The sequence below is a fragment of the Clupea harengus genome, chromosome 16 (genome assembly GCF_900700415.2).
Source record: "Clupea harengus chromosome 16, Ch_v2.0.2, whole genome shotgun sequence".
Taxonomy (NCBI): domain Eukaryota; kingdom Metazoa; phylum Chordata; class Actinopteri; order Clupeiformes; family Clupeidae; genus Clupea; species Clupea harengus.
The window spans coordinates 20,808,531-20,824,059 of record NC_045167.1 but is presented as its reverse complement, the minus strand read 5'-3'; the positions used below and the strand labels follow the sequence as shown (position 1 = coordinate 20,824,059).

At 45.2% G+C, this 15,529-nt stretch overlaps 2 protein-coding genes across 12 annotated transcripts in view; one reads left to right on the top strand and one right to left on the bottom strand.

Annotated features, from left to right (window-relative positions):
• ppfia2 (PTPRF interacting protein alpha 2) overlaps positions 1-9,121 on the top strand; it is a 182,691-nt gene extending 173,570 nt beyond the window's left edge. For 6 of the 11 annotated variants that reach the window (XM_031583113.2, XM_031583112.2, XM_031583116.2 and 3 more), the window contains 5 exons: positions 840-908; positions 3,000-3,138; positions 3,534-3,590; positions 6,379-6,466; positions 7,616-9,121. In XM_031583113.2, coding sequence (XP_031438973.1) covers positions 840-908; positions 3,000-3,138; positions 3,534-3,590; positions 6,379-6,437 — 324 coding nt within the window. In that variant the 3' untranslated portion in view covers positions 6,438-6,466; positions 7,616-9,121. The remainder of the gene's footprint in view (positions 1-839; positions 909-2,999; positions 3,139-3,533; positions 3,591-6,378; positions 6,467-7,615) is intronic. The other 5 variants (XM_031583117.2, XM_031583115.2, XM_031583114.2 and 2 more) reach the window with 1 other exon arrangement.
• Positions 9,016-15,529, bottom strand: part of acss3 (acyl-CoA synthetase short chain family member 3) — a 40,375-nt gene continuing 33,861 nt past the window's right edge. Inside the window, exons 10-16 of the mRNA XM_031583122.2 lie at positions 14,072-14,167; positions 13,661-13,724; positions 12,127-12,208; positions 11,656-11,778; positions 11,403-11,502; positions 10,717-10,892; positions 9,016-9,884 (exon numbers count right to left, since the gene is read on the bottom strand). Of these exons, the coding sequence (XP_031438982.1) occupies positions 9,801-9,884; positions 10,717-10,892; positions 11,403-11,502; positions 11,656-11,778; positions 12,127-12,208; positions 13,661-13,724; positions 14,072-14,167 (725 nt within the window). The 3' untranslated portion in view covers positions 9,016-9,800. The remainder of the gene's footprint in view (positions 9,885-10,716; positions 10,893-11,402; positions 11,503-11,655; positions 11,779-12,126; positions 12,209-13,660; positions 13,725-14,071; positions 14,168-15,529) is intronic.

Sequence of the window (15,529 nt, the reverse complement as noted above, 5' to 3'; positions counted from 1 at the left end):
TTGCATTCACATACAGCTATTCACATACAGCTATTCACATACAGCTATTCACATAACTATCCTCAAACGCTTGGGTAGAAATACAGTAGCTCTGATGAAACTAATGTATCGACTTGGCACATTCCCACTCTGCAAAGATGAGCCAAGACTAACCCTTAATAATGCCATCAGCATACCATACCACACCATACACGGTCCAGTGGCCATAGGGTTGAGTCCGGCCTGAGTCCACTCCCAATCGCTCTCACCTTCTCATCTCCTGTCGAATCTTCACTGTCCTATCCTCCGCTGCGCGTCGGGGTCCTGTTCATCCCGTCGGGATTTATTTTTAGATAATGACCGCCGGACTATACATTATCCCGCTTATTATACGGTTACTTGCCAAAACGATTGAAGACATTCTTCCAAAATACCTATTTTTAATGATTTTTTTGCCGTTTCCTGATTTCCGCTAAGAAAAAATTGTTCTTCAGGCTAATAGAACTTTAAAGTTTCAGGTGTTGCGTAGCAACCTATTACTTGCTGACTTCAAGTTACAATGACTTTCCGTTACGTTAAATGACCGGACTACTTGCGGAATGATTTGAAAGATGTGAATTAGAAGCACAGAACTCGTTGCCAATGACAGCGGCCATTAACTTTTCGCAGCAGTGAATATCAAGAAATTACAGACCTGCAAACGTTGGGGTGGCCTATTCAAATCAACAGAACATTTTGGAACATTCTGAAGAGCCGTATAATAAATACTGTATATATAATGTGCGTTTCCCCATCAGTAACGTGCATGTTCAGTATTATACAGTTAAGCAGCTCTGATGAACCAGATGATTACTCCACAGGCACGTCAGATTCTGGAGAGGGAGTACAACAACCTCCTGGCACTGGGCACAGAGAGACGGCTGGACGAGGTGAGCACCACCTGTCAATCATCACACTCCCCGCTGAGAACAGTCTGAGCCACTAGAGTGTCCTTGTACGCTATATATACTGTATCTTGTGAGTCTAACCATCCTTCACAATAGGCCTTGTGCAAACTGTGACCCTTTTTTAAAGAGGTCCAGATAGCTTGAGGTTGTCTCATTATGCCTGGGCAGCCAATGATGAAACTCTGTGCAAACCACTGGCTTTAATTACCTTAATCTTTAATTATCTTTTATGAACACAGTCCTCTCAGAATCCCTCGCAGTGAGTCTGTTTACGCAGTTATCTCAGGAGCCCAGTGAAATAGCATTTCCTTTTCCTCTCCTGCCTGCACCTTGTTCTGCTTGTGTCATCTGTCACCGTCTTTATCTCTCGCTTTCTCTCCCTCTCCCCCTCTCCCTCCCTCCCTCTCTCTCTCCCTCCCCCTCTCTCTCTCCCTCCCTCTCTCTCTCTCTCTCTCTCCCTCTCTCTCTCCGTCTGTTGCTGTTCTCTGTACATCTTTTCTCTTTTGTACATATTGTCCTCCTCTACATCACCACCATCTCTCTGCCAACCCCTCCATCGCCGCCTGTCTGTTTCTCTCTTCCTCTGCCCACTGCTGTCTGTCTGTCTCTCTCTCTCTAGCATAGTCACTGTCACTCTAACTTTTACTTCTCCTTCATCTGATGTTTCTCCCCTTCTCCTCAACTCTCCTTCTGTTTCCTGCTCACCTTGACTCCTTTATCTCTCCCGATCTCTCTATCAAATCACCTTGACTCCTATATCTCTCCAACTCTCTCTGTCAAATCACCTTGACCTCTTTATCTCTCCAACTCTCTCTATCAAATCACCTTGACTCCTTTATCTCTCCCGATCTCTCTGTCAAATCACCTTGACCTCTTTATCTCTCCAACTCTCTCTATCAAATCCCCTTGACTCCTATATCTCTCCAACTCTCTCTATCAAATCACCTTGACTCCTATATCTCTCCAACTCTCTCTATCAAATCACCTTGACTCCTATATCTCTCCAACCCTCTCTGTCAAATCACCTTGACTCCTATATCTCTCCAACTCTCTCTGTCAAATCACCTTCACTCCTATATCTCTCCAACTTTCTCTATCAAATCACCTTCACTCCTATATCTCTCCCATTCTCTCTGTCAAATCCCCTTGACTCCTATATCTCTCCCATTCTCTCTGTCAAATCACCTTGACTCCTATATCTCTCCCATTCTCTCTGTCAAATCCCCTTGACTCCTATATCTCTCCCATTCTCTCTGTCAAATCCCCTTGACTCCTATATCTCTCCAACTCTCTCTGTCAAATCACCTTGACCTCTTTATCTCTCCAACTCTCTCTATCAAATCACCTTCACTCCTATATCTCTCCCATTCTCTCTGTCAAATCCCCTTGACTCCTATATCTCTCCAACTCTCTCTGTCAAATCCCCTTGACTCCTTTATCTCTCCCATTCTTTGTCAAATCCTGCTTCTTTTTACTCCCCTCTCTCTCTTTCCCTCCCACCCCCTTTCTCTCTCCCTCTATCCCTCTTTCTCTCTCCCTCCCACCCTCTTTCTCTATCCCTCTTTCCCTCCCACCCTCTTTCTCTCTCCCTCTATCCCTCTTTCCCTCCCACACTCTATCCCTCTTTCTCTCTCCCTCCCACCCTCTTTGTCTTTCCCTCTTTCCCTCCCACCCTCTTTCCCTCCCTTTCTTTTTAACTCCCCTGCAGTGTGGCCACATTTAGATAGAGGTGGTGTGAGGGAGGCCAATCAAACTAAGAACGACTCTTGGAGAGGTGGAGATTTTTTTTATAAAGGTTTTTTATAACTCTTGTCTCACCTCCCTTTTCTCTTTACCACCTTCTAACTATCTATTTCCCTCTCCTTTTTGTCTCTCTCCATCTCTCTCTCTCTCTGTTTCTTTCTCTCCATATCTCTCTCTGTCTCTTTCTCTCCATATCTCTCTCTCTCTCTCTCTCCGTCTCTCTCTCTCTCTCTCTCTCTCTCTCTTTGTCTCTCTCTCTCTCCGTCTCTCTCCCTCTCTCTCTCTCTCTCTCTCTCTCTCTCTCTCTCTCTCTCTCTCATTGATGCCCAGGACTACCATGGAGGCTCTTGGAGGAGGCAGTTCCCCCCGCGGGACATCCACGGCATCAGCATGATGCCCGGCTCTGCCGAGACACTCCCCGCCGGGTTCCGCCTCACCACCTCTGGACACCGCAGGATGCCCCCCGAAGGTGAGCGCCGGTACTGCACCTGATTTCCCACTACCTGCTCTGAGTGGGTCTGGGTGGAAGCAGCAGACACGAGCACACACACACACACACACACAGTCGTTGACCTATCAGCATACTCCCACACTCTCTCAGAAACAACCATATAAATAACTTTAAAATATGATGACATCATTTTAAGTTTACATGGAAATGACTCAGTCAACCTAAGTTAATTAAAATATTTGGGAACATTTGTAAACTAAGCATGCACACCTACAGTCCACAGTCTCAGACACCGTCATACAAACACACACGCGCACACACACACACACACACACACACACACACACACCTGCGCTGGAACATTCTGACTGTGTTTCTGTTGTTTTCTCTGGCTTGGGGCTGCGGCTGTGCAGTCCTGTATGAGGTGCTGGATGACAGTCCAGACGACATGTATCTGGACTGGTTTCAAGGTCAGATATACCCAGGAGCTCTGGCCCATGTGCGGCGTTCGCTCCCCCCAAACCCCCTCTCCCCTGCCCCCCTAAATCTTTGCGGTTCCCCACTCTCCCTCTGTCATCTCTCTCTCTCTCTCTCTTTCTCTCTCTCTCCCTCTCTTTCTTTCTCTATCTCTGTCTCTCTCTCTCTCTCTGCAGCCTTTCTGCTAGGGAGTTCATTATAGGGGATTTAAGTTGAATACCTCCCAACGGCCTTCCACTACCCTTCTTGGAGATCTGAAAGAACCTGTGATGTGTGTGAGCAATATGGCGATGTGTTTGCCGAGCCACTTGACTGATTGTAGAAGAGTTCGGCCATATTGCTTTCTGATCTGCAAAAAGGGAAAGGGAAGTAAGTGGAGCCCAGTTGATATCTCCTCAGCTTCAGCCCCCTAGTGGCTGAGAAGGTGAAGGACACACACGATACAGCAGCAGCATCCAAACAGTGCACTAAGTTAAATAGTTACCTATCATCCTGGTCATAATTACATTCTGTTCAGTTTAGGCACTAAGGCTTTCACAACGGATTTAATGTCTACAGTCCATATTGCTTGAGTCTTCTTAAGTATCATCATATATATCTGAAAAACACATTCACATAAATATCTCTACACCATCTCTGTTTTACCTGCCCCCTTTGCTGTTAAAAGAGAACTCAGGCCATGATCTCCCTTTCTTTAGAACCCTTCAAATGTCTCTCCCAGGGGCCAGTGTGGGTTCTACTATTGCCTTGAGCTTGCATCCGAGAACCAGCATCTCCAGGTTCCGCCCCCCCATGCGGCTCAAGGTTCCAGTACGGCTCACCCTCGGTTCCCGAGTTCAGGTTCTGGCCGGTGTTCTCCTTTAACCGTTGTGCCCGTCCCTCCGTGTTATTGGACCGTTGTCCCCGTGCCTCTCTCTCTCTCTCTCTCTCTCTCTCTCTCTCTCTCTGTTGGTGCTGTTCTGGAGATTAACACCCGACCGCTGGAGGTCCCACTCACTCCACAGGGGGCCCTGATCACACAGGGGTCCGCTGAGTGAGCGTGTCTTGGCTTTGCTGGCTGGGTGGCATTTTTGACTAACCATTTGTGATGTGTGTGGTGGTGTGCGTGTGTATGTATGTGTGTGTGTGTGTGTGTGTGTGTGTGTGTGTGTGTTTTATATATGTGTGTGTACAAGTAAGCATGTGAGTAATATCTGAAGCAGATTTTTACAGTGCATTCAGAAAGTATCCAGACCACTTCACTTCATTCATTTTGCTGTGTCAGCCTTTTGCTAAAATCATTTGAATTTATGTTTCCCATCATCAGTCTACACTCAATATCCCGTAATGACAACGCAAAAAAAGGAATTTTCATAATGTTTGCAAATTTATTATAAAAGGAAAAACGTTTTTATTCAGACCCTTTACTCAGTATTTACGTAGTTGAGGCACCTTTGGCAGCCTACAGTCCTCTTGGGTGTGACGCAACAAGCTGTCAACAAGCAGTCAGGGCCACTCAAGGACATTCACAGAGTTGTCCCTAAGCCACTCCTGCATTTGCCGTGGCTGTGTGCTTAGGGTCACTGTCCTGTTAAAAGGTGATCCTTTGGCCCAGTCTGAGTTCCTGAGTGCTCTGGACGAGGTTTCCATTAAGGATGTCTCTGTACTTTGCTACGTTCAGCTCTCCCTCAACCCTGTCCAGTTGCCCGGTCCCTGCCGCTGAAGAGCAACTCCACAGCACAATGCCTCCATCACCAGGCCTTTAGGGGCTCTTTTTGTAAACTCCAGGCTGGCTTTCCTGTATCTTCACTGAGGAGAGGCCTCCATCTGGTCACTCTGCCATAAAGCCCATATCGGCATTGCAGTGATGGTTGTCCTTCAGGAAGTTTCTCCACACAGGATCTCTGGAGCTCAGCCACCATGACCATCGGGTTATTGGCGACCTCTCTTACTGAGGCCCTTCTCCCCCCCCGATTGCTCAGTTTGGACGGACGACCAGCTCTAGGAATAGTCCTGGTAGTTCCAAACCTCTTCTATTTAAGAATTATGGAGGCCACTGCTCTTGGGAACCTTCAGAGCAGCCTTTCCCAGCTCTGTGCCTCAACTCAATCCTGTCTCTGAGCTCTGCAGGCAGTTCCTTTGAACTCATGGCTTGAGTCACACACCTGACTATATAATGTCCAATCAGTTAATTTGACCACAGGTGGACTAATCAAAGTGTAGAAACATCTCAAAGATGATCAAGAGAAATGGGAGGCACCTGAGATACATTTCAAGTGTCATAGCAAAAGTTCTGAATACCTATGTCAATGTGATATTTTAGTTTTTCCTTTTTAATACATTTGCAAAAAAATTCTTTATGGTGTCTTGCGTGTGGATTGAAGAAGGGGAAAAATGAATTTAAATGATTTTGGCATAAGGGTGCCACATAACAAAATGTGAAAAAGTGAAGAGGTCTTCAAACTGTCTGAATGCACTGTATGTGTGTGTCAGTGTGTGTTTGTGTATGTGTGTGTATATGTGTGTATACACACACACACGTGTATGTGGGGAATGGCGGTAAGTAAGAATGTGAGTAATATATGCATGAATGTGTGTGTTTGATACTTGAGTGTGTGTGAGTGTGTGCATGCAAGTGAGTAAGTGATTGTGTGTGTGTGTGTGAGTGTGAATGAATGTCGTGGCATACATATAAAAATGCCAATCTGAATGTGCACACACCACAGTGAATCCAGTCCACACATGGGATGGCTGTACACACACTGACTGACTGAGTGTGTGTGTGTGTGTTGTTCTCCACAGTCGGCCCCTCAGCAGTGCAGCGGCTGGATAGCTCCACTGTGAGGACCTACTCCTGCTGAAACTCTGAACCGCAGAGAGGCTCTACGCTGTGAGTGTGACTCACTCTCACACACTCACACACACTCACACACACACACACACACACACACACACACACACACGGAGCTGAAGTGTGCACAAACACACATGACATCTAGTCATAAACGCTCATGTTTAACACACAATCACACACACAGAGACACATGCTACCTCAGAGTCCAATATAGTGCTAAACATTGGAAAACAAAATGACTTCCAGCTAAACATATGACGGGGGTCAAAGCGTAAACAAACATAAATTGGTTTCCAGGTCCATTAAACTGCATCTGCAAACGCATTACACTGTTTACTAATAGTAAGATTTTAGTTTTAGTTTTATAATCATAACATATGGACATACAGAAGAGGTGAGAACTTCTTACTAGAAAACTAGAAAAATATAGTATGTAAGTCAAATGAAAGCAGGTAAATAGCAGATCTCCCTCTCTAACCCTAAGCAGCTCCACAACTGCAGACTCCATTGAAAGCACTGATGAAGCTTCAGCCTTGACTGAGGCGGTCGTCTCAGGACTGTTCCCATCTGGCTTGTCAGGAGCAGTTGTCAGCAGTCACCAGAGCGCCACAGAGAGCCTTTCATCTGCTGCCAGTTTACCTGGGCTGCATATGCTTATGCCGGATTAGCTCGCTAATATGTAGCAGCCAAGAGCTCAGCTACATATGCTATTTTAACCAGGGTACATATGCTTCAGTGAATTAGCATGCTGCCCCCATTGTAAGGGGCCCATACATATGCTAACATCAACCAGCTAGCAAAAGCTTACACAGTAGTAAATGGGGGCATACACTCAAGATCTCAAGGTTAAAGTCAAGCTACAAGTGTTACTAATTGTTTATGATCTAGTAAATGTTTTCACACATATCCACTGATACAGATGTAGTTTACAACATGTGTAATCAGCCACATTTCTGAAACCCATCTACAAATGTACCATGTGTAGGTGCATGTACAAAAATAATAGGAAATTCTGAGATAGTCAACTAGAAGGCTTTAGGTGAATCCACACAGAATGACCCATGTTCACTTTACAGTGTAGTGTGTTTTTCCTATACAGTGTAGTGTGTTTTTCCTATACAGTGTAGTATGTTTGTCCTATACAGTGTTCTAAACTCAAGCTTTTTTTTTTTCCTTCTCTGGTAGGTTCGAACCTTGAAACATGGAGTCTTACCTCAACGCCAGTGTACAGGCCAACTAGCCAAGAGACAAAACAAAAATGATGATATGACGCACTGCCAAGAAGCGCCCTCTTCGTGGAGAGGACTGCATATGGGAAGAGGAGGGTCAGGGGGAGGGGGGGTGGCAGTCGGACGCCCCCTTACCCCCTACCCTCAATCCCCCTCCTGCACTTACAAGCCAAGTCCACACTCCTGGGCACCCTCCACCGGTGCTGATCAATGACCTGCAGGCCACCCTGATTACCGTTTATACCTTTTACATGTCCCATCTTGTTGAGCATATGTACTGTGTATTTCTTCTACAGGAGAGGTGTAGGTTATCTGTAAATTAATATAAATATGCTGTTTTTTAAATATAAATATAAATATATATATACACACATCTATATTAAAAAAAAAGAAAAAAAATGATAAAACATACTCAGAGTTTGTGCAAATAACGTTCCTAATGTTATGGTTTCGAAGAACAGAGAAAAGAAAAAATATGCTGCTCTTTCAATGTTTCTCCTGTCCCACAGCAAGATCATTTTGTAAGATGTAGTTTGATTTTTATTTGAGTTTTCTCCCCAACCCGCCCCACGTAGTCCTTATGAGTACATAAGAACCTGGAGACAGATTCTGCACTAGAACCGGACGCTCTACTCTCTGTCCTAACACTGAACATTTGTACAGTTCCTCCTCTTGTGTCTGAAGCAAACTTGGTGAGAACCAGGTTCCATTTCCGGAGACACCCTAGAAATGGACATTTAAAAGAACCGACCACAGCAGAGGAACCAGGGCGCGATCCACAAGCCCTGCTGTACTCACAAGACCACAAGCACACTGACCCAACCAGGATGAAAAACAAACGACATGGATCAAACAGCCCCGCATCACAGCGAAGGCCTCACTATATTACAGAAAGAGCAACTTCTACAGCAAGTCACCTCCAACTGTAAGCAAACTCCCAGACCACCAGGCCCCCTCAGTACTGGTGTTCAATCTGCCAAAACTCAACCGTAGCCAGGACAGAAAATCTTCTTTATAAAAAAAAAAAAAAGGACAGACTGCTTAGCTCATAGTGAACGTAGAGTGTGTAATCAAGATACAAAAAAAAAAGATATTTAAAAAAAAAAAAAAAATTGAAGTCCAGATCGATTTTAAAGAGACAAAAAAACCTGTTGCTTGCTGTGACTAACTTAAGTGTAACTGTTGACTCTTTGGTTTTCTGTAGGAGTCGCCAGGGGTCCCCCGTCTTTTACAGACCTCCTTCCCGTCGTTCTCGTTTTTGAGTTCTGCCTGTGAGTGCAACTCAGCCCTGGCCTTACATAGCCTTGTTTTGCACGAACAGAGAAAACAAAACAAAAAAAAACAAGAAACAAAACATTTTATTTTGTGTCCATTTTTTTATTTATTACTGATTGTATTTTGGTCAAAACTATGTGGTGATCAAACTGAATTTTCATTGTCAATAAAAAGTAATGTCAAAGAAGTGAATGTCTGTTCCCCTGACTATACTGCAGCTTTGGCAGTTTCGCCTGTGCAAAGCAGCTCTGAATATAAAACGAATGTTAATATTTGATTCTCATTAGTATTAAAAATGACCATTGCTCTCCTCATGATTCGGCCATTACAGAAACATAGTTCTATATCGTAACGGGGTTAATTATCGGACGGCGTGTGTTATCGGCAAACATTCACGTTGTCATGTTAATCCATTATTAAACTTAGCATTTTGATTGTTTAACAGAATGGCCGATGTTTGACACTGTCCGATAACTGACATAGCTACGCTAGGATATCCCCAGAAAGGTTCACTACATTTGATTGATTTACCAATAAGCAATGATGCGACAATGATGATCAACAATGTAAACATTCTCAATGTCTGTCTAGGGCTGATACCCTATAGAAGGAGTGTGTGTGTGTGTGTGTGTGTGTGTGAGACTGCATATGAATCAAGTTAAAATCATAATACTGATCAGGTCACCATAAAAGGTTTGTGCAGTCTATAGGAAGAGTGCTCTGTTTATATGAGAGAGAGAGAGAACATTCAAGTGGTTTCCTGGAGGGCTTGCTCTGATAGGCTTGTGTGTGTGTGTGTGTGTGTGTGTGTGTGTGTGTGTGTGTGTGTGTGTGTGTGTGTGTGTGTGTGTGTGTGTGTGTGTGTGTCACTGTCCGTGTCCTCTCTGATTCTCTTGCACTGCCTTCTCAATGTCCTTGTACACCCCGGGGTCCTCTATGGTCGGAGTGATCTGTGCAAAGAACAGACACAGACATTTTATCATAAGCATCTTCATCATGGATCATAGGAACATCTGTGTCAACCTACTGATGGGAGATGACTGTCTCAGTGATTGGCCTAGCCTGCAGAATGAATGCAAAAGGCAAAATGGGTCTGCATTTGTTTCAGTGACTGACTGTTATAAGGAAATCAGAATCAATGTCTTCTACAGCCCATTCTTTGCTAGAAGAACAGAAATTACTCTCTAAATGTAGTCAGAGATTTAAAAGAAAAAAAAAAAGGATCAGGTTCAGAAACATCTACACATTTTACACTTTTAAGCACAGCCATTTCTTCTCTGTTATTATTTCAGTCCTCTGGTTAAAGTATTTACGCCCAGAAAAAATCATCTATAGCCTCCATATTTTACTTTAGCCATCCTGTCATTTTTATTCAAAACAGCTCAGTGTGGAAGTTATCAGCCCAGACCAGCAGTGCTTAGCTCTGTAGCTGTATCTGCACAGTCCTCCTGTTGCCCAACCGCTTGGCCAAGGTGCTATTCACAATGTATGGATTTGATTACCTGGGTGTCATACATACTGCCACACTGTATACTTTCTTTGTAGAACCATTTTAGGCTTTTGTTTTGGTCTGTAGCAGTTTTTAACTTCTGTGCCCCACAAAAAAACAACTTTATTTGTGAAGTGTACCTCAACCTTGGTATATCACAAGGACCGTATCATGCAGACATGGAGCCATTCGTTTCACTGTGTGTGTGTGTGTGTGTGTGTGTGTGTGTGTGTGTGTGTGTGTGTGTGTGTGTGTGTGTGTGTGTGTGTTACCAGTGCTGTGGGAGAGGGTACCTTATATGGCTTTCCATTGACGAGGTTGGCCAGAGAGGAGCGAGGGATCTTTCCTGAGCGCGTCTTGGGCAGACCCGTAACAAACAGAACGTTCCTGAACGCAGCCACTGGCCCAATCGTCTCACGGACCACACTCACAATCTCCTTCACAACCTCTTCCTGGCTCTTCTGACAGTCTGTGAAAACACACACATACACACACACACATAAACACACAGACACTCCATTATATCCACATCTGCACAAAAGTATCTTCACATGAAGAGAGACAGAAGCTCTAGAGAGGCTAGCCATCTTTGCTGTATCTTGGCCAAACGTAAACAGAGGCCATGTGTATGCATGATGGAGGGTGGAGTAAACAGAGGCCATGTTTATGCATGATGGAGGGTGGAGTAAACAGAGGCCATGTGTATGCATGATGGAGGGTGGAGTAAACAGAGGCCATGTTTATGCATGATGGAGGGTGGAGTAAACAGAGGCCATGTGTATGCATGATGGAGGGTGGAGTAAACAGAGGCCATGTTTATGCATGATGGAGGGTGGAGTAAACAGAGGCCATGTGTATGCATGATGGAGGGTGGAGTAAACAGAGGCCATGTTTATGCATGATGGAGCCGCTGTTTGGACAGGGTGGAGTAAACAGTGGCTGGATCATGAGAGGTTCTAAGAGGTCGGTTCTGCCTCACCACTACGCAGCACACACAGAGCCAGCGGAACGTGGCCCTTCAGGGAGTCCTCAAGCCCCACCACTGCGCAGTCCGCTATCCCAGCATGCAACAGCACTGACTAAAACACACACACACACACACACACACAGAGAGAGGGTCTTCTGTCAGTAGGCAGATCAGTCCTGTGCTGAGCCAAAAAAGGACTTTATGCACAACGTAAGAGAGAGAGAGGTCTTCATCATCACTACAGCTGCTGGGACCATCCACTCACTTCCTCCAGCGCTCCAGCAGACAACCTGTGGCCTGCAACGTTGATGACGTCATCAGACCGCGACATGATGTACAGAAAGCCCTCCTCATCCACGAAGCCTGCGTCCATGGTGTCATAATAACCCTTCACACAGCAGAGGGTAGAAAAGGAAGGAAGAAGCAGAGTAAGTCAAACCAAAGGCTGTTGCAGAATGGATCATTCACCACTAGATGGCATTGTTACATTTTTAAACAATATTTTCAACCACACCAAGGTACAAAAGTCTTTCCTTTTATTTTCTCCCTGTAGCATTCCACAAATGCTCCACAAAAGTGACTGATGTAGCTTCACATGGATTCAATGCCGTGCGTTTCTCACTAATTGTATTATTACTTGATGAACAATGATCATAACTGAACAAGGGATGTGCTAAACTCTTCCCAATTGTCTTCCAAGCCAGGCTCAGTGACTGATGCTAAACGTGAGACGTACCGTAAACCTGGTAAAGTACAGCTTCCTGAACAAATCAGCATTTCGCCACAGTGACAGAGCCGCCCCAGGAGGTAATGGAAGTCTAAGATGGAGGGAAGAAAAACAAAGACAGAGATAGAAGGAGGTACGTGTTATTGAGTTAGTGCCTTTTTCCTTGGACAAAGCAACTAAAAGTGTGTTCTACATCAGGCTAACTCTTCGCCTAGTCAGACGCCTCCACATAAGGTTGTCAATTGACCATTATTTAAAGAATTTGACTGGTGGAGGAGCTATGGGGTTTCTTCTCTACAGATAATGATGCATTCTGGGTAGCCACAGGGTAGTGGTCTCACTAGGGTCCTCTTCTTTCTTTGTGTAACACTGGAGAACAAATTGGTAGTGTTGATGTCGATTTAGAAAGCTCCCTCCAACTCAGTTAACAGTGAGCGCACCAATCGGGCTGTGTGCATCATAGCCTGGAGTCAGCGATTAATAAAACATTGCGCTGGCCACAGCGCTGGCCCTCATTTAACATTAGTGTTTAAAGTATCTGAAATGCTCAGAGATAGAGTGAAATCCTCCATTCCTAACAATAATAGAATAATCACTGAAAGCCCAACTCAAACAAACCAGTGTCAATTATGCATCACAGGTTCCTGACGTACCCTCCAGCCACAAAACGAGTTTAAAAAAGAAAAACGAGAAAAAAAAAGACAGAGAAGGGGAAAATTAAGAAAAGTGAAAGGAGGAGACACGCAACATCGTCTGAGACGTCGGCCATTAGAGCTCCATGACGCCTCCACCCCAGGAGCCAGAGGTTACGTTCCTCCGCAGAGCTCCGGGGAACTCCAGACGGCTATTTGTTCCCAGATAAAAGGCTTCTGAGCAGCTCTCCGGCTCACGCGTCACACATCCCCCAAGTGGATGGGGTTTCAATGGCCAGAGAGAGAGAAAGACAGAGAGGGAGAGAGACAGAGAGAGAAAGACTGAAAGAGAAAGACAGAGAGGGAGAGAGACAGAAAGAGAAAGACAGAGAGGGAGAGGACAGAAAGAGAAAGACAGAGGGAGAGAGACAGAGAGAGAAAGACAGAAAGAGAAAGACAGAGAGGGAGAGAGACAGAAAGAGAAAGACAGAGAGGGAGAGAGACTTTTCTGGTTCAAAAGCTATCAGATGAAAGAACTATAGTGGACTGTGTGGGCCCTGTTTAAGCCCTGCTTAACTGTCACACAATTAAGCTTCATCTATTGTTCTGAAACACACTGACTGATATGAGGACACAGGAAGTCCTTCTGGGGATCCACAGTGATACTCTCATAGCTTGGATGGAGGGTGTAGGGACTGGTGTTCATTCTGGGGAGTGTAGGAGTAGCATTGAGCTGCAGAGACTAGGTAGGGGATGTGGCTGAATACACGAAGGGAATACGACAGTTTCTTTTCTTTCAGCTTTGAATTCTGCTCAGATGTTTGGGACTGCATGTTGTGAGGTGCTGTGGGAGAGAGACAGACAGACTGAGAGAGAGACAGACAGACCAAAGATCTGAAGATGAAACTTACTTCACGACAATATTTCCCAGGATCCTGGGCTCCACTACCTGCATGTCATCATCAATCACAGTGACTGAGAGAGAGAGAATGACAGGCAGAGGGAGAGAGAGAGAGAGAGAAAAGAGGGAGGGAGAGAGAGAGATAAAAGAGGGAGGGAGAGAGAAGCGGGAGAGAGAGAGTGTGTCATGGGGAGGGAGGGAAATGTGTTTATATATTTCATATTCATCGATCATTTTATACAAACAATGACATACATATCGGTGTTCTGAAAGGAAACAACTTGGTTTAGTGTGTGTGTAAGTGTGTGTGTGTGTGTGTGTGCATCTGTGTAGTTGTCTGAGTGTGTGTGTGTGTGTGTGTGTGTGTGTGTGTGTGTGTGTGTGTGTGTGTGTGTGTGTGTGTGTGTGTGTGTGTGCTCACCATCGTACCCAGGCACTGGCTTGCCTGCTTGGCCAGCAGGAGGTGAGACTGAGCATTCCAGACCGAGGCAGGAGGCAGTGATGGCTGATCCACTCTCTAAAACACACACACACACACACAAGGACACAATGATGTTAAACTCCTCACACACGGAGACCAACACACACACACACACACACAGGTACCACACACAGGTACCACACACAGACTATGAAGATGATCCCACTGCAATGACAGCAGCGCAACCCAGAGTTAAATCCATTATTCATGTCTGAACACAATCCCCAATTCAATCTAAATCAGTGACGAGCCAATGAAATCTGATTGGGTTAGCCAGCATCAGAGGCTTGGCCTGATTACCAAACCTAACCCACATTTCAGAGCTCTCCCTCTCCTACACACACACACAACATACACATGCATGCACACACACAGAGATGCAGAGAAATGCACACACACAGACGCAGAGAAATGTGCAGACACACACAGATGCAGAGAGAAATGTGCACACACACACAGGGTCTCTGCTGCTAACCCATATTACAGTGTGAGAGTGGTGACTGCTCCTCTGGCTCATCTGTCCCAACTCACCACTGCTCTATTTTACTCATCAGGGTTGGCAGCCCACACACACTCAATGACACACATAATCTCGCGCTCTCTCTCTCTCTCTCTCTCTCTCTCTCTCTCTCTCTCTCTCTCTCTCTCTCTCTCTCTCTCTCTCTCTCTCTCTCTCTCTCTCTCTCTCTCTCTCTCTCTCTCTCTCTCTCTCTCTCTCTCTCTCTCTCTCTCTCTCTCTCTCTCTCTCTCTCTCTCTCTCTCTCTCTCTCTCTCTCTCTCTCTCTCTCTCTCTCTCTCTCTCAGACTCACACACACTACACACAGACATAGGCGCATATGTAGGCACACAGTCATACCATGAAACCCATGTCAAAATAGTCATCAAGATGGGATATAAACACCAGAGGGAAAAGACTGGGAAGCGTTTTGTTTGTCAACATGGAGATCGAGACCGGCCAGTATTACTTTAAAACCCCTCCAGCAAATCGCACTGGCAAATATACAGAGCAACTGCCCTTCAGACAGAGACTAAGAATGTTCCGGAAGCTTGCTTAGCAACACAGGCCCTTGGATCTATTCACAGGGAGTACAGATCCTGATGAAGTGTACAGTTACATTCACAGACACATATATATTCACAGACACATATACATTCACAGACACATATGTACGTCAGGACATGTTGGTTTGGTTGTTTTTTTATTTTTATTTTTTGCTTCACTGCTCGTCTCCTTGCTCTCCCTCCTGCCAGAGTCTGATGACTCCTCCTGTGAAGACAACTTTTCCTTTAATGAAATGTGTGATGGCTCCTCCTGGGGAGAAAGCTTCTCCTCTAATGGAATGTGTGATGACTCCTCCTGTGAAGACAGCTCTTCCTTTAATGGAATGTGTGATGGC